The following is a 24,121-nucleotide window of genomic DNA, read 5'->3' as shown; positions in this document are numbered from 1 at the left end:
AAAGCCTTCCCTGATGAGCGGCAGTTGGCCGCCATCTTGACAGGTTTTTTTTTCAAATCCATCCATCTTGAAGACATCGGTAACAATTGACAAATAATTGATGGCCTCTCGTACCTCGCAGCGCGGCGGGCTGGCTTGGTTCGCTCTGATCTCCGCCCCACGTTCTACTCTTATACTCCTTCGCAGAGACGACTAGCATCTGTCTCCTCTCTCTTCCATTTCTTTTCCTATTTTCTTTATTTTTTATTTTTTATTTTTTATTTTTTATTTTTATTTTTTATTTTTATTTTTTTTTTGGTTGGACCGTCTTCCAAACAGTGTACAAGACGCAGCCTACTGGTTAAAAAGCGCTTCCGTATCGTTGTCTACTGATTTATCTTCTTTCTAAGAGTAATGCAATCAAATCTAGCTGAAGAAACCGCTAGGTAAGATCTGTAGGATGAACGTAGCCCAAGAGTCGCTGGGAAGACTTCAGTAACACCTGTGGGCCCTCACTGGGGCGAACTAAATCCTCAGCAGAACCAAACGCGAGTAAAATCTGGGGAAGCCGAAGCTATGAAGATCCGAGATTAAACATAGTGGGTCTCAGACCCTCAGAACAGGTAAGCAGTTCCTCAGAGAGCACAGCTAGATATGCAAGGTGGCTGCCTGTCTGGAAACTGCAGAACCACAATGAATTACATGTCATAAGGCGAAGGCTTCTGTCGCCGCCGGATTCTCAAAAAGCAGTGTCCCTCAGTATGCCTACATACGCACCTACAGTGTCATTTGGGACCGGAATTTGGATCCAATATCCTTTAGACAGGGTTCTAAATTCCTCCTGCAATATTTCACAGGAAGATGGTATAATCGAAGAGCCGAGTTGTGTATGACGACCCGCGCACACACATGAAGAAAAAGCATCAGAGAAGCAAAAGAAGAGCAGAACACTGAGAGAAGGAAGACAAGATGCCCTGATCGTCCCACCAGTAGGACACTCAATAGGGGGGGAAAGAGAGAGAGAGAGAGGGAAACAAGATCAAGAAAGGCTAAAGATAGGGTATCTGTAGCAGAAAAGCTGGTCAAAAGGCAACAACATGAACGTTCCAGGTGTCACAAAGGCAGCGGCCTTGTGAGATGGATTGAGAAATTTGTCATTTCTATTCAAGGAAAGAAGACGCGACTTCTTTTGCAGTGACCCGCGTGTTAACCGGCAACAAAGGGTTTTCAATATGCTGATAGCTTAAAGCTGCATCATTCGATTCATTTGCATGGTTTAAATCCCCTCTACCAAGCAAGTAATATTCTTAATCTGAATGGCGTCAATCAGATCGTTCGAAATCTGCCCGAACATGAGAGTTCTCGTAATCGGCCCCAATGACTGAAATAGGGCGAGTGTTCCCGGACGGGTGTTAGAGGCATATCATATAAGCACATCAATTTGAGCATCAATGAATTTTGTATTATTACTACGAAGTGAGATTCGTTATCTGAGGGCAAATAACGATGGGGAAAGGGGGCGTACATTTTAGAGACCAAATCTTTGTCACAGATCAGCAAGACGCCGACCCAAGACAGCTTGCAAACCGCTCTTGGTTGCTAAAAGAGTTTTAGTGATCTCGCTTCTGCTCATCACTGAGCTGGTTCCATTCCTCTCCGTGTATGATCTTTAGAATACTATCCCGGACGACAGTTGAGATCCGCTGTCCCTTTCTGAGGGCTCTTGAACACGTTGCACGTTCATTCTTCTCTAGCTGTCTGGTAAGCTCCAGGTAAATCAGATATGCATCCTCTACCTTTTTCAAGGCCTGCGTAAAGGTCATCACATTATACACAATCTTCCATACTATTAGATGGAAGACACTGAGGTTGACCAGCAGCCTCCAGATAAGATGAAAGAGAAGACATATCCAGATCTTGTATAATAGTGCTGGAATCTTTCCAGTCCCAATCGGGAAGATGCCTTACCACTGCGAACTAGTCAATGATAAATGCTCTGACGGAATCTTAGGGATGCAGGCTGTAATTTCTATTTCAGAAATTGAAAAAATACCTTTTTCTGTAATTACGGCATAAACGAAAGTTTTTATATTTTTTCGCCATATTATTGGTTCCAAATGTTTTTGATGACCAATTACGCTAATTACAACTCCGTATATTTCAGGCAAAATGGGCTGTAATTCAAATTTCCGTAATTACAGCGCATAAGCACCTTACTAAGCCAACCTTGGAAAACAGCTCACAACTTCTTTTTTCGACCACCTACCTACCTAGTCGAGTTGCAGACAACGGCATCGATCAAAGACAGCCCGCTATCGCAGTATCACAGACTTGCCATCTGAAATATTAATACCTGCTTTACTTCCATCGCTTCTTAAGTGCGACTCCATCCAGAAAGTCTCACGTTAAATCAACATGGGTAAAGTCCACGGATCCCTCGCCCGTGCGGGTAAAGTCAAGGCTGCGACTCCGAAGGCAAGTTGCCCTCATCCAAGTACATACATTACATGTACTCAGGTACATCCATTCGAAGACGTCTGCTAACAGCCCTGCGATAAACAGGTCGACAAGACCGACAAGCCCAAGACTCCCAAGGGCCGTGCCCGGAAGAGAATCCTCTACACTCGTCGATTCGTTAACGTTACCTTGACTGGTGGCAAGCGGAAGGTATGCACCTGACGGACAAACGAGCCAAAGATACTGTGAACTGGCTGGTCTTGGAGCAGTGGCTAACTGAACTTCCTCCAGATGAACCCGAACCCGACCGCATAAGCTGAATCAACACTGCCTCTGAGAGGGATTTGCTTGCTTTATGCTATTGTTCTACAATGATTGTGCTTTTCTGTTGGGATTGGTAATGGCTTTGCTTGGCTGGCTGAGGTCGTGAATTGCAACAGATTTCGCAATCAACTTGCAGGATGGAATCAAGATGGTTATGTTATTGATGGGTGATGGGCATTTTCCTTGCAATGCAACAAAATATGGAACACACTACATGGGCGGGATTTCATGTTCTGTTCAATATGACTAAGTGACTGAATCATTGTTCGCTCGTCTGGTCAGCTAGCTAGAAATGGGAATGAAGACCGCGTCTTAGTATGTCTGTTCTAGGAACCAGATCCGATCCGATCCGATCAGATCGATTGAATCCTTTTGCATCTACATACAGCCATACCTTGGTACCTACGTATTTACCGTATTTGGATGGATTGGATTGGACTGCCTGTGTGGCGTTGTCCGTCCATTCGTTCTCCCTGTCCTTCCATCTACCTATCCATCCATCCATCCATCCATCCATACAATACAATCTCGCAAGCAAGCTAGCAAGCAAAGCATTTTCTTCGTTCTTTCATCTTGCCGATAGACTGGCTGCCACAGTGCCACTATAATGACCAACCAACCCTAGGTACCAACCTAATGCAAAGGAGTAGGTCTGTCTGATGAGTCAGTCAATCGTGGTTATTTAATTAGGTGGTTATTCTCCCTGTAGTTACTATTAATGTACTATTGTTAAATCTGGGTGGTAGCTGTTCTACCAGTAGATATTAGTTAAGTAATAAGTACTTAATCAGTATTAGAATCTAGGTAGTCCGAATAAATGAATCTCTTGCTTAGACAGGCAGGCAGTCAGTAGCCACCGACTTTGATTAAATAATTAAATAGAAGAGAATATAGATGCCATGCCAGGTAAGTACATACCTAAGTGGTAGATTGTCAGGTACGGAATGCCAGAGGGGTAGGTAATATTATATTATTATTAATAAAGTCGTCAGTTATTTTTATCATCAGTCAGTATGTCACCTTTATACCTTTAATAATTGTTAATTGAGAAGTGGGAGAAAGAAAGAAAGAAAGAAAGACTGGAATATCCCCTAGAGTCTATAGACATAGATATAGATATAGCTATACGGGACCACCCAAACCCGTTAACATCATTCTCAATTTCTCCTCTGTAAACCGCTTATTAAAATAATAATAATAATAATAACGTTATAAAAGAGCAGCCATTATTGATATAAGAAAAAAGAAAGTATAATTACTTCCTCTTACTAACTACGAACTACTTCCATTCCCACCTGAGGCTGGATTCGAAGGGTACAATTTCATACCAGCCCTTTATAATACTACTCTTTGGGGTAAGAAATGAGTTTTTTGTGTGTGTGTCTGTTTGTTTTATTATTTCTATACCTAGAAAGAAACTAAACTATCCAAATCCATCTAACTAATCACTAGGCCATATCTAAACTATATACAGTACATATCTAGAACTTTTGAGGTTGTGTGGTGGAGAGAAACTATCTTACATAAAGAAAGGCCGCTCATATTTTTTTTTGAAAAGATCATTTTCCTGAAATAAAATTCAACAATTTTTCCTAGAATCTAATGTTTCTCTTGCCTAGAATTCAATGTTATCAGAGACTGAAGGAGATCATATTGTAAGGCTAACGACTGCTCTACTAAAAAAAAAGAATACGAAAGATGAAGGAAGAACATAAAGATAGGCTTTTTTATAAGCCGAAAACTCCCCCATATTTGGTTGATTTCCATCACTTTCCTTGTCGCAAGTACCTAGGCAAGTTGCATGGTTTTAAAACTAGATTGTAAGCTCCCAGAATGTCGATATGTCATATACTAAATTTACTTGGACAGGTATACAAAGCTATCTATCTAACTACTAACTAGGCTATTTATACATTTATCCTATAACCTATCTAGCAATTTCTTTTTGGCTTACCTGTATTTTTTTGTGGTATTTTGCATGATTTCACCTAGTTAGTTAAAATGAGGATACATCGCAAAGATAGGTGATTGTATCTAATATACAGGCGGTTATAGAGGTCCGCTTTAGGAGAATACGTCTGTTTTTTAAAAATAAAAAAAAATAAAAATAACCATACGGTGAAAATATTTTTCATTAAAATCTACTATCGATCTGCGCACTATAAATCTACATGTATCTCAATTCTCAGCGTATATGGTAGATCCATTGTGTAGTTTAGGCAGGATATTCATTTTCGTTTGTCTGCTTTTTAGTGATATATGTAGTAACTAGTATTATTATTATGGTCCTTGGTTAGATAGAATTATTCACGTACAGAGTCAGGTAGCCAACTTCCTATCCTATCCTAGACCAACAGTCTATACCTGGTCTTTTTTTTCCCCTTCAGACAAGCTAATTCTCAGCATTCAATCCATTACCACTTTGTGCCGTAATAAGCCTGCCTACATATCCAATCATCACTCACTTAATCATATCCAGAGCGTACGACTAGCTAGGATTCCATTCCTATGCCAATTCTATATACATACATGCAACCAACCCCAAGCAATCAACTCCAACCAACCAAGCAAGCAAACAGACAACCCCCTTCTTCCCACTGACCGACCTCCTTCTATCCTACCTACTCCTTCTTCACAACAACGTCCTGCCATAACGATCCCGGCAAATCTTTCGGGTCAATATCAAAGATATGCGGCAGTACTGTGGGGAGATTCTCCGTCCTCAGCTCCGGGAATGCCTCACGAATGGTCTGCCGCAGCAGGTCGAACCACACGCGACACGCCTTGCCGGAGAAATGGGCCCCGTCGGTGAGCAGGTCGCGCAGGTCGTTCTCCTTGTCGTTCGTGTTGGTGTTGCCGTCGAATTCTGATTCTCCTTTTGAGGGCTTCTTCCCCGGAATCGGCGCCCCTTCCTCCCAGCCTTCTGACCGCAAGAGCGCCATCCACAGGTCGATGAAGGGGACGTCCGTCTCTGCTGCAACCTCGCACGCTGCATTGGCATATTCCCTATTGCGGAGGGTTGTCCTCTCGTATTCACCATTCTCACTGGCACTTCCCTGAACCATAGGCGCATACTCATCCACCGGCCCAGGGCCGATCAAAATCACAGGGATGCCCCTCCCCTTCGCCAGACATACCATATCCCTCAAATTCTCCCTGTACCTGTCCAGGGGGACAAACTGGTGATCGTTCCACGCCGCATCGTTCGTCCCGAAGAAGATCGTCAGCAGACGAATCTTGCACAAGTTGCCAGCCGTCTCGAAGTCCAGGATTGGCTCGAGGATGTGGCGCGCATGCTCGGTGTTGTACCCCCCGTAACCCCGAGTGATGACTTGTAGTTTGCGGAAGTATTCGTGTTGCAGCGCTGGGGCGAGGTTGAAGCCTAGCGACTGGTCGGAGCTCAGCTCGGTGATGGAGTCGCCGAAGAGGATGATTTTGTCGGTTGCGACGCGGGTGAGGGGGGTTGCCATGCTGATTTCTGGCTGTGTGACTGACTGACTCTGTGATTCTGCAAGAGAGATCGGATGGGTTGTAGCGAACTTGATAGCAATATTTATTTCGATCAGAGGTAGGACACGCAGAGAGAAAATGGGACAGTAGAAAGGAAGTAAACGACAGGGGTATCGAATCTATCTTCAATCAGTAATTAATTAACGCAATTGCCAGGACTATGACTATACCTAATTATGTATGCGCCTTTTATAGATGCAAGTCCAAGGGAAATTGCATCCAGTGCAGGACGTGCATGTCCTATCTCTACTAGATATGTATGTCTATACATACCTAGTACCAGGAGGGATCTACCTATGTATGTATGGATATTCGTAGGTAGTTAACGACCTATACTTAAAGAGGATACCCCGCGGGGTAAGGTGGAGAAAGATATTGGCTGTCGGGGAGATTCTCGGGTGATCTCCGGTATCATATGCAGTACAGAGTACATTAGTCTCCGCAAGCAGGCCAAGTTGCCTCGTGGTGGGGTTGATACCGTATCCAGAGAGAGAGAGAGAGAGAGAGAGAGAGAAATGAAACTTAGAAAGGGTTTGAACCTATCTGTCTATCTTGGAGGTCTCTAGAGGCAATATACAAGTTTGTAGGAGGAGATTAGAAACTGAGGCGGAGCTTATTTTATCTTACAGTAGGCGTGCATGAATAAGCTAGGGCTCACTTAGGCACACAGAACCGGCCATTTGCAGCATATAGAGAGCTATGTATGTACATATATACATATCCAGGTTACGTAGGTACCAAGGTAGGTAAGGTATACAGACTAAGACAGATGTCTGTATTATGATACTCTCTAGAGAGTAAGTAATTAAAATCATAAACTTCACAAAGGAGTGACAGTGTTAGTATTGATGCAAACCGTGCTTAATAAATAGATCTAGCCTGCCCACGAAATAGTGACTCTGCATATCCTCTTATAAGAGTCTCCATCTATCCTGTAGACCACAGAGAAACAAATCTCAAGACTTCTCAATACGTATCTCCACCATCCAGGTACTTCTTTCAATCGAACCACTGCTTCCCGTCCTGGCTGTTTTGCTTAGATCCACCTGCACCAGTGTCAGCTCGCCCAGCGGTTCCGTCAAGATACCAAGCGCATTGCCATCAACCGTCACTTTAATATCGCCCGCTGTGACGTCCCCTGCCACAACAAATCCCACAACGCCATCGAACTTGATCTCCGTCAAGAGGCGGTTGTCGTCGACACGAGAACTCGCGATCCCCGCCAGACTGGCGTATTTGTCTACTAGGCCGAGGTTCGCAATTCGGGCTGTGCCCACAGTGTGATATGGCGCGACGGTCACAGTCTCTGCGGTCTGTGGAGCCAGTGACGCTGCTACCACAGGCTCTGAGGAGATGGTCTGCCAGTCTGAAGAGCTTGCGAGAGCTGGGTCTAAGCGGACGGACTTTGCTTTGCGCGCGTTCGCTGCCCATATCACGCCCTCCCATGCACCAGACAATCTGTCAGTGCTCTTGTCCAACGCGTCGAGGAGATCGCCTTCGAAAAGAACGTCCACGCTGTGATCTACCCCGTCCTCACGCGTGTTCCACAGTACGATGGCAGCAGACTCGCTCTCCGGGAAGTAAGACGTCCCCTTGAGAGATGCTCCCCTGCCAGCGTCCAAAAATCGCTCCCACACATTCCGCCTCAGAGGACGGATGACCGTCGGCGCACGCACCACCTGGTAAGAGTCGTCGTCTGGCGCACGCCCGATCAACTTCGACCGCACACGCGGATCACCCGCCCCCGGCTTGTCGGCGAGGAAGATCGGCCCGTTGAAGAACGCGCGCAGCACGGCATGGTATTCCGGCCACTGGGCGCTCGTCATGAACATGTCCGTGTCCAGCGTCAGACACTGATGGGACAGCAGCATGCCGTTGAAGATGTTGTACCGGATATGGTCGCGGTGGACGTTGCGGCGCGGCAGGCCAAAGTCGTCCGAATTGCGGATCACGATCCTCTTCCCTTGTGTCGCCGCGCCCATGCCAATGTCGCCGTTGAACATGCGCTCGTAATGCGCCATGCAGTGGATCACGCGGTTCTCGCCGAATGTCTCGTTGGCTGCTCGCGTCACGCCATCCCATAGGGCCACGAACTCCTCGCCTCCGTCGACACCTTGCAAGAAAGACCCATAGGCCTGGTTGTCGACTTTCACGAAAGTAATACCCGCCTCGGCACAGGTACGGAAATAGTCTCTCCAGAAAGCGTACGCTTGATGCGGAGGAGGCAGACACCAGACTCGATTCTCGGGCCTTGAGATGGAGCCGGACTGCTGGCCGTCGAAATCCTGAGTTGGCCAGTGGATGCCACGCACGTTGTCTCGATCGAGGTGATACACACGCATCTCGTACTTCCGCGCCAGGGGCGAGTCGGGAACAATCGAATTCCAGTACCCGGCCAACGTCATCCACACGCCCAGGTCCTTCACCGTCGGCAGGGTCCGCTTGATCAGGTTGACTGTCTCGGCGAGGCTGCTCTTCATGCCGTCCCAGGTCCCGAAGCTCCAGAGGCCTCTGGTCTTCTCTGCGCCGTTCTGCCCGCGTCGGATGTCCTGCCAGCCGTCGTCGATGAGGAACGTGCCCACGGGGACATTGTCTCTGCGCAGCAGTTGCACAAGATTATCAATTAGATCGATCGTGAGGGGGACGTTCTCGCCGATGCTGGTCCAGGTGCAGAAGCCAAGACGATCAAAGGGGTTCGGGCTGGAGTTGTTGATGAATGTGGTGCTGGAGAGGCCATATTTCGCACGGGCAATCTTGACAGCGCTGCGGATGGCTGTCGTCGTACCCTTGTGGACGGTGAGTTTGCCAGTCACATAGACCTTGATCGGGCCTCCCTTCTTGATGCGTCTGACACGAGCGTATACGCCTGGCGGGTCACCGTTGCGAGCCGCGCTGAGCGTAACGAAGGCCTCCCGGGAGGACGCCGGAAACACGGCAAGAACTGATCGGGGGTCAATTTCCGCGCTTGCAGGACGCAGTAAGAGGTTGTGCGTAGGCGTCTCTGGGGACAGCTGGCTCAGATGGGTGAACGAGGCTTCAATCCACGTCTCTCGCGGCCGATACCAAGCCCAGCCCTCCCAGTCATGGACATTGAGCCAGTCGAGCCTCTGGCTCTTCCATTCATCGCCCTCCTCGAGGAGAATCTCGGTCACGAACTCCTGGTTGACGCCGGTGGCTTGGATCTGCACGAAGGAGATCTTGCCCAGTTCTCTGCCGTTGTCGAAGATGACGATATCCTGGTGTCCACTGTTGAGAAAGAAGCCAAGCTTGTAGGTCAATAGCGATTCTTGACCGATCGAGTCGAGTTGGACCTGTGTGAACGGGATCTGCTCGTCTTGACCAGCAATCTTCGCGGTCAATTCGACCGGAGTCGGGCTCGACGCGTAGATGACGACGGACGTGCCAGCCGGGACGACGACTGTCTGGCCCAGGGCTGGCGTAAAAACAACAGAATTGGCCATGATGCGATTTCCTCAGACGATGTCTGTTCCCTGGACCTGTTGCGCCTCTTCCCTATCTATATACTGCTGTCTATATATACTGCTGCCCCGCTTTAGCAGTGATGGCCGAGAATTGGGCCGGTCGGGTCATTTGTCGTGTTATGACTGGATCCTCCGAGAGTCTGGCCGGTAGATTATAGGCGAAGGCATGGTGGGCGTTAGGTACTCCACGGAGTACTCTCCGAGAGGTGATATGCTGTTGTAGCTGGCAGATGACTGACTGCATAGCCATGTTCTGTGGACGATCCTCCTGCGGGACGAGCGTGGATTATGAAAGACAAATGTGGGAACGAGAAGAACTCCAGTAAACTCGCGGACTTTGTTTCATCAATTTGTCTAATTCTCTCGATATTAGTCAACATCAAATCGACGCGATAGGAAGTGTAGACAGATTGCTGAGTACTCCGTGCAGCACGTACTTGTATACCGAATGCGGGGCATTGTAGCCGCCAATGGCACAATTCTCTGCCAGTCAACGTGCGGAGGATTATTAGCGCTGGTCCAGTGATGAAACGAAGGCTGCATTAGTAAGTCCATCCATAATCTCTCTATTATTAGCATTCTAGTTTGGTCACGATCACATCGACTCATTGGTCCTGACGGGGCTCCTCCGCGCTTGCAGATGGCCAGGAGAATCTGAGCTCAGCGACTGGTTCTGTTACCTCGGAAGTCATCTTCAAGTGTTCGCTGGTGTCCTCGAGCAGCGACCACTGACAGTCTTCCTCTGCAGTGTTTCTGGACCTCGTGCAATTGGAGGATGCCGGGAAATGTCCTGTCAAGGCTCGTATGGTCACACAGACGGGAAAGCCGCATCTGCAGCAACCGTACCACCATCAAGACTGCATACAAGTGGACAGATGAGCAATGCACACGCTCCCTGTTCAGCTGAGGCGGGTCAGCGTCAGACTAATAGAGTCGCTGGAAGTAAGCGCCCCTGTTGGTAGCAGGTTTGGCAGCAGATCCATCCGCTCGAATACGATGGCGGCGTTTCAGCCTCACGAGGAGTACTCCGACCCTCTCATCCCTTCGTCAAGAAGGCTCGAACTGCCATTTTTCTTCTCTTCTGGGCATCTTCGTTGACCTTCAAGGCTGAACCGTTGCTCGCTTGCTGTCGTTGTCGTCGTTTCTGAATTAATTAGAGATTCAAACCGCCCATACCTCTACCCCGCATCAACGATCAGAGCGCAGCTGCAGTAGCATGTCGACGCTTCAAGTCCCCGATCCACGCTCGCGGACGCGTTCCAAGTCTCGCAGCAGGGAGCGCTCCCGGTCGCGCGACAGTCGAGCGCGCTCACCATCATCAGAGCTAAGCAAGAAGGCGCACAAGAAGTACCATGATGACGATAACTCCGACTCGGATGCACGGCGCTACCCATCGGCAAGCGAGCAGAAAAGTCGCAGTCGCAGTCGAAGCAAATATGACCGTTCCGACTCAGAGGAGGACAAGTACCGCGCTCGAGAGCGTGCTAAGGACCGGTACTATCATTCAGAGTCTGACGGTGATGTGAGCAGGCGTCGGGAAGCAGCAGGCAAGTCGGCGTCGCGATACCGATCGGAGTCAGAAGGCGACGAGGAGCGAAAATACTATCGCCATTCGCCAACCTACGCAAGCGATTCAGACGACTCGTCCACCGACTCGGATCTGTCGGCGCTGGCGTATGGCGAGAGTGGTGCCGTTCCTGGAAGGCAGTATCCTGATTCATCGCGAGACGAGAAGAGTCATGGCCATGTCCGTTCGTCGAGCGCTACGTACCATCTCTGGGATGATTTGGATGATGCGCCGGGCAGTCATCCCAGCTATGCGAGACCAGAGCGGTTCTCCTATGCGCAGCCAGCCCAGTTTCGCGAGAAGAGACATGCCAGTTACAGTGGCGCACAGCCTCCATTACCAGCGGAGGGGGCAGAGCTTCCTGGCTATCTGCCCAGCTCGCAAGCACCAATGCAGCCTCCAGCAGTGTTTCCACCCACAGCGCAGCCCCCAGGAGCGTTTTTACCCGTATCAGCTGCACCAGACTATGCTCACGCCTACGCCAGCGCCCACTCGTCATACGCAAACCCGCCACAATGGCAGTACGCTCAACCAGACCGCAACATCAAGTACACGTCCAAGTCGACCAAGCAGCCTTACACACAGTCCAGCACCAACCAGTTCGTGAAACCGTACACGCAAAGCAGCGAGCCGCAGTTTGTCGAGATCGCCCCGGGCAGCGCCGCACGTCCTCGTCCGCACAGTCTGTCCGTCTCGTCGGCTAACAACCTCTCTGTTGGTGGTGGTCGACCGCCAGCGAGTCCACTACTAGAAGCCTACAAAGGCACGTATCAGTCAATCTCTCCGATGCCCTCGCCCATTGCGTCTCCGAGGGTGTATTCTTCCAGACTGGACGAGGACATCTCCGATTTGGATGGGTTGGAAGGTGGATCGGGCTCTGACGGACGGAAGAGACACGGTCACCACAGGAGCAAGTCGAGAGACGACAGCAAGGACCGTAAGAATCTGAAAGAGAAAGAACAAGAGAAGCAGCAGAGCACAGAGCACAAATCAAAATCCTACAGCCACAACGGAAAAGGCGACGCCGAAGTAATCCTCATCTCCCCCAGCACCCGCAGCAAGCGCGTATCATTCTACAACCCTACCAACGACGCCCTCGCCCTAAAGGAGGCCCTCTCGCACCACCTCAGCGTCGACATCCGCCCGCTGATCAAGATCCTCCCGTTCCTGTCAAGCGACGAGATCCTCGACCTACGAGCAGAGTACAAAAACCACGCCAAGCTCCACGGCAAAGGGATCAACATCGCGAAACACATCAAGCTGAAGCTAGGCAGCACAGCGTTCGGCAAAGCCTGCTACGCGACGGCCCTGGGGCGGTGGGAGTCCGAGGCCTACTGGGCGAATTACTACTACCAAGCAGGCACATCCCGGCGGGAACTGCTGATCGAGTCGCTGATCGGCCGCACCAACGCCGAGATCCGTGAGATCAAGGCCTGTTTCCGCGATCCGCGGTATGGCGACAGTTTGGAGCGGTGCATGAAGGCGGAGCTGAAAGCTGACAAGTTCCGCACGGCGATCCTCCTTGCGCTGGAGGAGAGGCGACAGCCTGAGCGCGATACGGTCGATGTGCAGCTCGTCCAGCAGGATGTGCAGGACCTACATCATGCGCTGGTGTCGCGAGAGGGCGGCGAGACGGCGATGATCTATATCATTGTGCTGCGCAGCGATGCGCATCTGAGGGAGGTCCTGAGGGTGTATGAGAGTATCTACCGACAGAACTTTGCGAAGGCGATGATCAATAAGTCGAGGAATTTAGTCGTAAGAAAACAACCACTTCCACGACTAGAAGTTAAAAAGATCACAGAAAGGATGACTGCTAACGCAGGCTACAGGGCGAAACCCTCGCACACATCCTCAACGGCGTCATAAACCGCCCGATGCGCGACGCCCTACTGCTGCACCAGGCCATCCGCGAATCCCGCTCCGGGCGCGAGCGCTCCGAGCTGCTCATCTCGCGTCTTGTGCGACTGCATTGGGAGCCACGACATCTGGAGATGGTCAAGCATGAGTACCGCAAGCGGTACAAGGAGCGCGTCGAGGAGGCCATTGCGCAGGAGGTGCTCACCACCAGTGGAGGGAGTGAGTGGGGGGAGTTCTGTATTGAGTTGGCGAGGAGTTCGGAGGTGTTGACGAGGGGTGGGCGGTAGTTTGGTAGTCATAATGTTAAAGTCTGATGATGTTATGCATAGATGGGATAGAATGGCATGCCATGTAAGAATACACAATAGCTTAGTCTGACACTATGAACGAGAGCAGTATAAGAACTTCGAAATGTACATTCATCTCATCCTATTCATCCGTCCATTCACCCATCCATCCATCCATTCATTCAGTTCAACGATGGGAGTCAACTGATAAATTCCTCCCTTTTGCTCGCCTCTTTCCTTCACACAGGTCTCGTCTCAGAGAGATGGTCCTAGCTAGTTACCAGCAGCAAGCTTTCATTCATGACGTTTGACTTGACGTGACGTGATTCGAACAAGCTGAGTCGAGTCGAGTTTCATCGAGTAGTAGTAGTTTCCAGATGATGAACATCAATGAATAATGTTGATCGTCGTGAGCTGCAACAAACAGGCTACCAGCCACAAGCAAGCAAGTAGGCAAGTAGCATAGACGTCCAGGCCTGAGCAGTTAAAGAAAGTCATTCTGCTGAGAACTTGATCGTCAAGCTACTGCACAGCGTCCCTGTACCGCCGACACAGCTGGATTCGACAAGACCGGCATTTCAAGCTGAACTGTTCACAACGCCAGTTACATTCATCGCAGTCGTGGGCGCCCCGGACGAGTCGCCATCGGTCATGCTGGCAGTCCCCTTCTGCGGCGGGTTCGTTGTTAGGTTGTGGAGCGGGATTAGGAGCGGGGTCAGGCCTCTGGACTTGTTGCTGAGGCTGAGGCTGAGCTTGAGCTTGAGCTGGGGCTGGCCTTGAGGCCGATTCTGATTATTGTTCTGACCGCTATTGTTGGCTCCAGCTCGTTGCGGATACGCTTCCAGCAACCGGTTCTCATCCCATATGGGGCATTGACATGTCTTCCACCTCAGACCACAAGCGTAACAGAATTCCGTACGACAGATGCACCTATAACATTGGATGAAAGGTCAGCTTATAGTAGTAAAACATTAGTATGGCTGGAGCAGTTACTTACGTGATATGGTTACAGCCAAAAATGAGCTCCACCACTCTTTTGCAGGACAGGCATCGCCGCCATCCACGTTCTTCAGCAATCTGTAACACCTGCTGCAAGACCGGATCCTCTGGACAGTCCTCTCCCTCGTGAGAGGCTCTCTTGCAGATGCTGCAGGTGACCGTGTGGCATCGAGGACAGGACGCACGGTTATCAGCTATGGTGGTTGGAGATATAAACGTCGGACAATCTGGTGAAGAGCAATACGTGCGATCGGCCGTGTTGATCTCTTCCGTTCGACGCTCGAACGTAGCGACGATCTCGGAAGTCAGTAATGGTCGCACAAGTTCCACGTCAATCAGCCGCTGGCAGCAACGGGGCGGAAACAGAGCCTCGTCAGTGAACGTGCTTTCAAAGAATTGCCGAAGGCAGTTCATGCAGTACATATGAGAGCAGGGTAGGAAAGAGAAGTATTTTCTCGACAAACGTCGCACGTAAATACCTTTGATGACGATTATTAGCCTTTTTCACGCCCTTCCTCGCAATCTCAGACGACTCACACCTCGTTCCACTCGTTGTCCTCTAGAGCGGTCTGCTCGCTAAGACGACGCCTCGCCACTCGTCCTGGCTCTTCGTTACCTGGGCGTTGCCTTTTCCAGCCACGGCCGTCCGGATCAATACCGAAAGCAAGGTCGAAGGCCATTCTTCGATCATTAAGAATCTGTTCATGGAGGGCCAGCTCTTCTTGATAGAGCCGACGTGCGAACTCGACGTCAGACGCGCCACCATCCTGGTCGCGATCTCCTGCTTTAGCTCTCCTGATCCGGTTCAGATCCTCCAGTTGGAGTTGCAAGATCAAGTGTTCGGATGAGTCGATGACATCGTCCTGTGACGCGTCTGCCATGCTGGAGCGTTGTAATGGACAACAAATATTGCAATGAAGACTAGAAAGAAACACAACAGAGTAGATCACGTCAGACAGTAGAGAAAGACAGATGATCAGTATGTGAGTCTATATCGAGAATGGCAAGGCGGTAAACATTGTCATGTAATCGACAGCTTCCCCGATATCAGACAATTATCTCAGGAGTGGATGAGTCTGAAGTTGTCACTTCTGACGACTTCAGGTGATGAGGAAAGGCAGAGAGAGTGAAAAGTGAGTTCTGTGGTAGTTGCTCAGACGACAAGTCTACTCCTTCACAGCTGAGATGCGTAAAAGGAAAGAAGATCAGGTGACATCACATCTCAACCATAGTGACTATGGTGAACACCATCATCCAGTTCCAAAAAGATCACCAGTTAAAAAATGAAAGAGAAGAGAAACAATAAGTTAATATCAGCTACTAAGTAGCATCTATTTGCAAACAGCCACACATGTATGTAAGCACATGCGAAGGCCCAGACCCCAGAAGGGGAGTGAAAATCAAGTCCAGTTCCAGCAAACTACAGGTAATTGACAATAGACTGGTCAAAAGAAGAAAGTGAAATAACTTGTTTGCCTGCCTGAGCAATTTTAATATCACACGATCTGAGGGCGTCAAAACACTCTGAGTGCAAAATCAAACAAGCTTCGAAGAGAACTGGATGACAATAAGGGTATGAAGCAAGAGGAGAGAAGAAACGAAATAGTAGACTTCGCGATATCGCAGCTTTTCTTTAGCAAAGTTGACACACAGAGGTAACAGCCAACATGATAAGAGACAAAGTGCAATGAGCTGTACAAGCTCTCCTCCGGAGGATTCGACGTGATGGATATCTCTGGGAATATTCCCGGATCAACAGCAGTACCTAGTCGATGGACAGGCCCCCTCGTGAACTGAACGAATAGGTGAAACGAATCAAACACGAAGATAATGGAGCTGAAATGACGATCGATCCTGCCGTCACAATTACTGCTCGCTGGGTAGAAAGAATTGAAAAAGATCTCGAAGTAAAACAACGAAGAAATGAAGGAGTGACATGAAGGCAAGAAACCCGCTGCGCAGAAAAGAACCCCGAGGAAGGACATAGAATAAATCTCCCTTCACGCTCTCAGAGAGGCATTGTTGCTCAGCCTCCAAGACCAAGGGGCAAAGGATGTGTCCTCCATGGCCCCTGGCAAGCAAACCTCACGCAACGTTTATAAGAATCGCAGACAAAAGAACGAACATAGTTGGCAGCCTCGATTCAACATACAAACCCTCATCTCGATGCTTGATTCTCACCGCGTCATACGGCCACCCTTGAACGGAGGCGGTCCGTATCGCCCCTGGACGAATTGCTTTGGTGCGCTGCTCCCCGCGCGGCGGTTCAGTCGGCTGGTTCTCCAACGTTCATACCAGATCTCACGGCTCGCCTCGCGCAGCTCAGATCTCCACTCCCTAAAGACGGCGTCCTTAAGCTTCACAAAGTCACAGTGCTCGGGGTTGTAAGGATCAGCAAAACCCCAAGGGAACTGACGACCGACCGGTCCATCCGTTGACTCCAATGAGTGAGGATCCGGCGACAGAATCGAGAGAGGAATTAGAGGAACATCAGACGAGGGAGCAGAGACGGACGACTTGCGAGTTGTCTGACTTTTGCTGGATGGGGAACCTGGAGCAGGACGCTCGTCGCTTGCGGGCTGGGCATCCGCTTCACCTGTTTGATCGTCTGCATCTTCTTTCTCGACAGCCGACTTCCCTTCCGACTCTTCTTCTTCATTCTCATCAGACCTATCGCCATTTTCAGAGGGCGAAGAGTCTTCCTGTTCTTCCAGGGTCAGGATCTCGAGAGGATCAATGTTGGCCTGCTTCAGACTATCCCAGACGGCCTTCTTCAAATAAGCCATGTGAGCGGTCGTAATGGTATCGGCTTTGCTGATGACCGGCACCACCGTCGTCTTGCCCTGCATGATGCGAAGAACTTGCAGATCCAGATCTTCGTCCAGAATACCAACGATCCGTGGAGAGCTCGGGATGCTGCCATTGGCTTTCTCGGCAGCCCTCTTCGCAGCGGCGATGTTAGAGTCCAGACGTACCGGATCGAGAATCAGGAAGACGCAGTGGATGTGGGTGTCGCGGACGCCAGGAGAGCGCACGACCTTCATTTCTTCGGTGAAGGTCTCTTCGAATTTACTTTCCAAGAAGGCAGTGATCTCTCGCAGTTGCAGGTCGACCAGATTCTTCTCCAGTCCTTCGGAGTCCCAGAGCGTGACACCTACCCGCTCACCCTCAATTTCCGTCTCTAGATAATGAGAAGTGAAGTTGTAGTTGGCCGAGGACTTGGCCTGCTCATCAAACTCGTCGGGCGAGCGGATAGGATGTTTGTGCGGAGGAAGAGCAAGGGACTTGCGCAAGAACTCAAGGAAGGACGTTTTGCCGCAGTTACGAGTTCCCACAACCAGAAGACTTACGATGCGTTGTCAGCAGCGCGGCCAAGTTCCTCAGACAGAAAAACACTCACTTGTACGGGGTTGGATCTTTGCGTCTGCGCAGTCTGCGGGGGCCGTTGACGGAGCTCACCGCACTGCTGGCATAGCTGTATCGACCGCGGTGGGTCATGCTTTCGGTCCTCGCATAAGGGTCAATCATGGGCACGGGAGGAACTGGTGGAACGGATGGACGAGAGGTCGTCTCGCTATCAGGTCTGTCCTCGCCTCCGAATGTTTTGAGCTGCGGCGTCGGGACGAGGTCGGGGAGACGGGGCGCGTGTTGCGGGATGGCTTCGCGCTGACGACGGAGTTCCTCCTCTCTGGCTTGTTCCTTCGACATCTTCTTGCTGAATTTGCCGCCGGAGACCTTGCGCTCTCCCAGCGGTTCTGTCGATTTCGAGCGACGGAGGAAGCCCAAAGACGATCTCTTCGAATCCACATGCAGGTGGACGCCGTTTCCGTTCTCTTTCTCTGGAACAGCCGGAAGGGCCTCTGGAGGAGGCGATCTGCCCGGAGTAGATGCCATGGCGAGTGATGGGTAGGAAGGTACCTGCTGAGTCGCGCTTTCCTATCTAGGATGAAGGTGGGAGCTGACAAAGGAGGGGCGGCTTCCTGATTCTGAACCAGAGACATTCACTAGTCAGCACTCTTTCGTCACCACTCGCTGCTGAGCACATCGATGATGTAGTGACCAGCGACCACAGTTGGTGCCTGGTAATCCGTCTACGGAGTACTCACAGCTTGTGATGTGCAGTGTTGACAGCAAATGCAGGACACAACCACTTGCACAAATGCAGTCAATGCAGGGGAAGCAGAGATTGCAGACGATAAAGTATTCCAGATGCAGCAGTCGTTTCCACAGAATCAGCGGTGTGAGGCAAAAACCCCGCTTATCCTGCTAGTCGGGGCCGCAAATTCAGAACCAGTTTGTTGCCTGAGAAAACGATGACGCTGTTTCGAGCGAGCGACAAAGGGGTCACCAAGGGCGAACGACCTGCGAACGAACCACTTCGACCGCTAAAGAGAGAAAGCAATGAAACTTGTCGGAAGATGTCGCAAAAAGAAACGGATCAGATCAACAACAGGACAATTCACAAGGCCAGCAAGCGAGTGTCAGTCGGTCTGAATCTCGACAAGTTCTGCGTCCCTCCAAACCCCTGCTCCAGGGGCCAATTGCCGCCAACGCTGGGTGATGAACGAGAGCAAAAAGGAGAGGGAAATGGTCCTGCTCTCACAGAGTCCAGTCGCAACGCCTCGGACGAGACGAGGGCACCGCAGGGAAACGAAACGAAGGACAGCGGATAGAGGACAAGAGGAAAGAGAATCTACTTCATACAGTGCCTGCTGCCTCATCTATCTACTCGTTTAGCCTGACCCCGAGGACGGTCTGGTACGATTACGAGAGTTCATCGCGTCCGTTAACTACAAACTTAATTTCCTGTGCGATCCGTTAACTCTGCGCTGGGATTGGGAATTATTATGATCGTTCGAACAGAAGCCCAGATTCAGGGGCTTGCTGCGACTTACTCGGCTTCCCCCACTTGGGGAATCACACGCAGCTGTTGGCCGAGCTGGAGACGCCAGTGAGCCACTAACCATCCTCCGGCGGCACTAGCTCTGGCAGTTGAGGTGAGCAGGCCGAGTTCAGCGAACGTGTATCGATTCAGAGGTCGATTCCACACGTGCCATTGCTGGTGAAGCTCCGCCAGTCTGCCCACGGGAGCAGGACACCTCTTTCTTAATGGATTCAGCATGTTTCGTGGCATGCTGCCGTTGCGCTATACAGAGGACTCGAAGCCAATAGACTTTGGGAGATGAAGACTAATCAAAGTGGAGAGCTTTTTTCGGCGCGAAACCTTGGGTCGAAGCTTCTGAGCTCTTAAGCCTTAACGACTGTGCTTATTGGGCTGCATTATAGTGGGTATCCCCAGGTACCTGCTCGCTAACGATTGGCTGCGAAGGTACCTTCTAGGTACCTGGCGACATGCACATACACACGTGCACTGGCCACAACGCTCGCTCGGGGACGCGCCCAGACCGCGCTGCTCCCTTTCGAGTCGTTGTCCGTGTCGGCGTTGTCGGATAATAATAACCCCTGAGGTATGGCCGGCCATCAATTCATTTATATTCGGCCATAATTAATAACTCTATGTACAAGGATCCTCCATACCCAGTTGCAGCTATATATCGCCATCTTCTCATCATCTAATGGACACGCTCAGGTGTAGTCGACATTACTGCTGCAATATTGATCGCTATCGTTATCCTCGCAGTTGCCATTCATTGCCGCTGTTGTTTGATATGCCGCGATATCCGATTGGTCAGTGCTCAAAGACGAGTCAGCATGCAGGCGACAGTCCATCCATTATTACTATCCATCCATTATTATTATTCCACTGGCTTTTAGACGTACGAAATGGAGTCAACACAAGGGTCCGAAAGACACACTTTGGTCCGAACCAGACCCTTGAAATTCGGACCGTTCGGGCCATCCAGTATTTTGACCTCTCCAAAAATCTCCGGGACCCAGCAGCGCGGGGTCACCCCACTGGCCGTTGAAGCACAACCAGTTGTGGGTCGACGACGAAGGAAGACTTCAGGCAGGTTGAGTAGTGGTCTGACTAAAATGAAGGGGAAAGAAAAAAGCCTTCGTTTGCGGTAAATTCAACTATACTATGTACAGTACAGACCTGGGGATTGCGTATACTGCATTTAGCGCCTTTTGCGAATATGCAATGGGCCGTCGACCTCCCTTCTCTGTAGGTAAAGGCTTCCCCACCAGCATGCAGGCTGTACCATAAGGCTTGTGCACAGCACGCCGTTGGAGAAAGGAACCATGTGCTCCCTACCATTGTCATCGTCATTCATCATCCATCAGAGCAGCAGTCTATAATAACTCCGAAGTTTATCTATTTATATTTAAGCTTTAACTACCAGCCGCCAGCATGATCTCCAAATGGCACGCTCAAGACAATGTCAACCTAGTTGTATCTATATATATATATATCGCTCGTATCGTCAGTGAGTTAAACGCCCGATGTCAGTCGACAGGGCTCCTCCTCCTCCTTCGTTCCTGACCAATGTACGCAACTGTACGGAATATTCACGTGTAAAAAAAAATGTTATTATTCTGTATGGATGAGATTATTATTATTATATTCTTAGGATTCTATCTTGCTCCTTATGTCCTTTTTGCTCTGGGCTTTGAAATCAAATTGATGCTAGACGAGGTTGATTAAATCTTAAAATAGGGAAAATTGAGAAAAATTGAGGGGAAAAAAAAAGCAGCATCTGGTAGACAAAAGACAGATTCGCGGCGGATAATTCCTTTTAAGCAATCTCAATAGTGTGTCTATTGACGGTTGTTTTCCGTCCTATAGATTATGTTTCCGATTTACTATTCGAACCCCAAGGTTGGATTGCAGGGACAACCCGTTCCGATTCACACTCTGCCACGGATTCGCAGGATCGATCAGGACAATCTCATTGCGGCGGAAGATCTGGAAATCAGCACCACGGCAGGTATTTAGGAATTATCTGCACATCAGACCTGGTAATTGTTGTGCTTACCTCTGCAATGACCTTGCTGACCTCAACCATCGCGACAGGTTTCCCAAAACAGGCGTAGCGTCCAGCGCCAAAGACCAGATCCAGAACCCGATTCGTCGCCTGCAGCCCTTCGTCGTCTGCATCCAGCCATTGCTCTGGACGGAACAGGTCGGCGTCGGCGCCAAAGACGTCTTTGTTGTGGTGAACCATCCAGCTGGAGTATCCCACTTGCGTGCCTCCGGGGACGAACCGACCGCCTAGAAATCTGCCCCGGGAGGCACGACCTTCTGCATTAGCAACGACAGGTGGTCATATCTACAGGCCTTCTTTCACGCATGCCTGGAGATATGGCAATGCTTTGCCTTCTTCGAACGTGATGATTGGGTTCGAGAGACAACCGTCTGCTTCTGCTTGCGCCAGTTCGGCCTGTAGTTTTGTCACTGCAGCCGGTTAGGTGATGAGGAAAAGGACTGTCGCTCGAGTGTTGGTGGCAGTTGTATTGGAACCAGCGAATCTCGGTCTTATCAGCTGGAGGCCATTGTCACCCAGGTCAGGCTTACATCTGCAATACGGTCTCCTGCTCCGCTTCAGCTTGGGTGAGACAATGCTCGATAAACGAGCCAAGCATGTCTCTTCTTGCTTTCTTCTTTGGCCTAAAATATTTAGCTATGATGTCTTCGGCAACTCTACCACGAGTTCAGTTCCTGCTTCTCAATGTTCTTAGCGACAAGGCGCTCAGCTCACCCTATAAGCACTCCGCACCTCTCTTATCCTCTGGCATAGGCATCGCAAATCTGCTGATAAACGGGATTCGCATGATCCTTTCAAGAATCGGGAAAGTCAAGAGCCATTCAAATATAGGGAGAATGTGGTGAAAAACTGGGGCGAGCTGGGCTTTCTGCAGCTGCAGCTGTCACCAATATTAATATACGGTATGGACAACCCAATCCAATCCAATCGGATGACTGCATCCGCAGCAAATAGAATCATGGGCATGACGTTGTTTATTCCCAGGCATTGCTGATTGCGGGGAGAGCAAGAACCCAGCCGATTATCAGACAGCTACCTATGTTGGTAAGTAGCTACAAGGTATTGGACAGCAGCATGTTAACGATCAAGATAAGAATGATGACTATTCACGCGTGTGTAGTAAACGCTGTAAAAAAAAAAAAGAGGTGCAATAAATAACTGCCTCAATAAATAACCTAGTGTTGACACAGCCGATACCTGGTTCAGATTCACCAAGAACTTGGTACCATGGTGCCTCTTTTTGGCTGAGTCTGCAACACCTAGGAAATAACAACTTAACTGCATTCATTCAAAGACTACGCCTTTCTTTCCCAACAAACGACCAGATAAGATCTTGATCCTAACTAAGCACTCTGCTCTATGTAGCTATGTAATGTCTTACTTGGTGTCAACCAGCCAAGTTAACTGGAGACTGTTGCAAGACAAGACGATCTCAACGGACTCTGTATATAGATGTGTAGATTTTAAGTAAGTAACTTATCGTTCTTCAAGCTCCTTCTTCTCATTAATAATGTAATTAGGGATCTGCACTTACTTGGCACCTTTGGAAGAAGGGACGAAAAAAAAAAAGAAGGCTCCACTGTATGTATGTAGATCATGTACTAAATTTAAGCAAGAATACGGAGTAGAGGTTGTCCAAACAGAGTCAGGAATTGGCGCAATATTCCGTATGATACTATTAAGGTTGCTTCAGAAGGACCTCTAACATTACCATAAACCTCTAAGGGAAATTTTAAAACTCATTTAGTTTATTTATATTCGAAGCTCATAAGTATCCCTGGAGAGACCAGACCCTTCTGTGCACATATCAGCGAGTATGTACGGAGTAATTGCTTTTTTTATGCAACAAAGCCGATATGAGTGGGGAATTTTCCACGTGGGCAAAGTTACAGTGGCAGTAGCATATACATATGTTTTTCAAAATCCTGACTTCTATCGGGGCTGAGTCTCTTGCATGTATAAGTATCTTTAAATAAGTGAATGAGAGGAAATCCTCAGTTTAGCAATGTAACAACAAAATCAAAGGAGGCGGACAGTTTATATAGTTTTGAGAGTGCATGCCTATCAGCAACCTTGGCAAAAGGTCTAACCGGATGAGGCAGGTCCGGCCTATCCAAGATCCATGGATGGTGATAGCTACTTCCTTATTTGTCAAATTGTTTCGGGCGGGATCTTGATTTAGGGTCACATCGTTTAACCTTAACTCTGCAAAATTATCTCTTGAAAAGCTTTATATAGTCGAAGCCGATCACGAAGGAATTTTGTTTTCTTTTGCCTCGATTATCACGCACAAGGAAAAAAAATGACTAACAAGGAATACCCTGTAGATAATAATCGTCTAGGCCGAACTATCCACGGTTAATCCCCGCGATGCTACGCTGGCATCCTTTAAGGATCCAGACCGGCTGATTTAATTATTCTTAGCTAACTACCTACATCATAGCTACTGCTAGCTAAACAGATATCACACTGCCACCTTCTCTATCAAGCAAGGCGGAGATCGCTAGCTAGGCTAGGCAATGCTTGGCTGCCCAGCTACCAGCTTATCCGGTTTTAGTCAGTTACTTCAGATAAGACATCTTTATCGCCAGGGGATGCAGAAGGTGAGTGGACTCAGTGGAGATCACGCGAAATAAGCCAGGTCTTGTTTAAGACTGTAGTCCGTATAAGATGGAGTCGACCGCGATGATGTCTCTCGCGGGCCGTACA

The 24,121-nt window shown here is 49.3% G+C and overlaps 8 protein-coding genes across 8 annotated transcripts; 1 reads left to right on the top strand and 7 right to left on the bottom strand.

The window, feature by feature from the left end:
* Window positions 1-5,381: 5,381 nt before the first annotated feature.
* Window positions 5,382-6,230, bottom strand: VTN77DRAFT_2199 (uncharacterized protein; the record flags this gene model as incomplete). The annotated part of the gene is made up of 1 exon (XM_069418012.1): window positions 5,382-6,230. One exon carries the CDS (start codon window positions 6,228-6,230, stop codon window positions 5,382-5,384), a length of 849 nt encoding a protein of 282 aa, XP_069279384.1.
* Window positions 6,231-7,226: 996 nt separating this feature from the next.
* VTN77DRAFT_2198 (uncharacterized protein) lies at window positions 7,227-9,731 on the bottom strand (the record flags this gene model as incomplete). Its single annotated transcript, XM_069418011.1, has 1 exon — window positions 7,227-9,731. One exon carries the CDS (start codon window positions 9,729-9,731, stop codon window positions 7,227-7,229), a length of 2,505 nt encoding a protein of 834 aa, XP_069279383.1.
* Window positions 9,732-10,968: 1,237 nt separating this feature from the next.
* On the top strand, window positions 10,969-13,466 carry VTN77DRAFT_2197 (uncharacterized protein; the record flags this gene model as incomplete). The annotated part of the gene is made up of 2 exons (XM_069418010.1): window positions 10,969-13,077; window positions 13,152-13,466. 2 exons carry the CDS (start codon window positions 10,969-10,971, stop codon window positions 13,464-13,466), a joined length of 2,424 nt encoding a protein of 807 aa, XP_069279382.1.
* Window positions 13,467-14,044: 578 nt separating this feature from the next.
* VTN77DRAFT_2196 (uncharacterized protein) lies at window positions 14,045-14,888 on the bottom strand (the record flags this gene model as incomplete). Its single annotated transcript, XM_069418009.1, has 2 exons — window positions 14,045-14,396; window positions 14,464-14,888. The coding sequence occupies 2 exons, from the start codon at window positions 14,886-14,888 to the stop codon at window positions 14,045-14,047; spliced, it is 777 nt and encodes a 258-aa protein (XP_069279381.1).
* Window positions 14,889-15,979: 1,091 nt separating this feature from the next.
* On the bottom strand, window positions 15,980-16,450 carry VTN77DRAFT_2195 (uncharacterized protein; the record flags this gene model as incomplete). The annotated part of the gene is made up of 1 exon (XM_069418008.1): window positions 15,980-16,450. The coding sequence occupies one exon, from the start codon at window positions 16,448-16,450 to the stop codon at window positions 15,980-15,982; it is 471 nt and encodes a 156-aa protein (XP_069279380.1).
* A 192-nt stretch (window positions 16,451-16,642) lies between these two features.
* VTN77DRAFT_2194 (uncharacterized protein) lies at window positions 16,643-18,359 on the bottom strand (the record flags this gene model as incomplete). Its single annotated transcript, XM_069418007.1, has 2 exons — window positions 16,643-17,810; window positions 17,866-18,359. The coding sequence occupies 2 exons, from the start codon at window positions 18,357-18,359 to the stop codon at window positions 16,643-16,645; spliced, it is 1,662 nt and encodes a 553-aa protein (XP_069279379.1).
* An 839-nt stretch (window positions 18,360-19,198) lies between these two features.
* Window positions 19,199-19,599, bottom strand: VTN77DRAFT_2193 (uncharacterized protein; the record flags this gene model as incomplete). Its single annotated transcript, XM_069418006.1, has 2 exons — window positions 19,199-19,220; window positions 19,361-19,599. The coding sequence occupies 2 exons, from the start codon at window positions 19,597-19,599 to the stop codon at window positions 19,199-19,201; spliced, it is 261 nt and encodes an 86-aa protein (XP_069279378.1).
* A 637-nt stretch (window positions 19,600-20,236) lies between these two features.
* Window positions 20,237-21,592, bottom strand: VTN77DRAFT_2192 (uncharacterized protein; the record flags this gene model as incomplete). Its single annotated transcript, XM_069418005.1, has 4 exons — window positions 20,237-20,381; window positions 20,524-20,678; window positions 21,232-21,333; window positions 21,404-21,592. 4 exons carry the CDS (start codon window positions 21,590-21,592, stop codon window positions 20,237-20,239), a joined length of 591 nt encoding a protein of 196 aa, XP_069279377.1.
* Between the last annotated feature and the right edge of the window lie 2,529 nt (window positions 21,593-24,121).

Source organism: Rasamsonia byssochlamydoides (assembly GCF_041956645.1).
Source record: "Rasamsonia byssochlamydoides strain NRRL 3658 unplaced genomic scaffold VTN77scaffold_17, whole genome shotgun sequence".
NCBI classification, from domain to species: Eukaryota; Fungi; Ascomycota; class Eurotiomycetes; order Eurotiales; family Trichocomaceae; genus Rasamsonia; species Rasamsonia byssochlamydoides.
The sequence above is the reverse complement of the archived record's forward strand: the minus strand, read 5'-3'. Positions and strand labels throughout refer to the sequence as shown.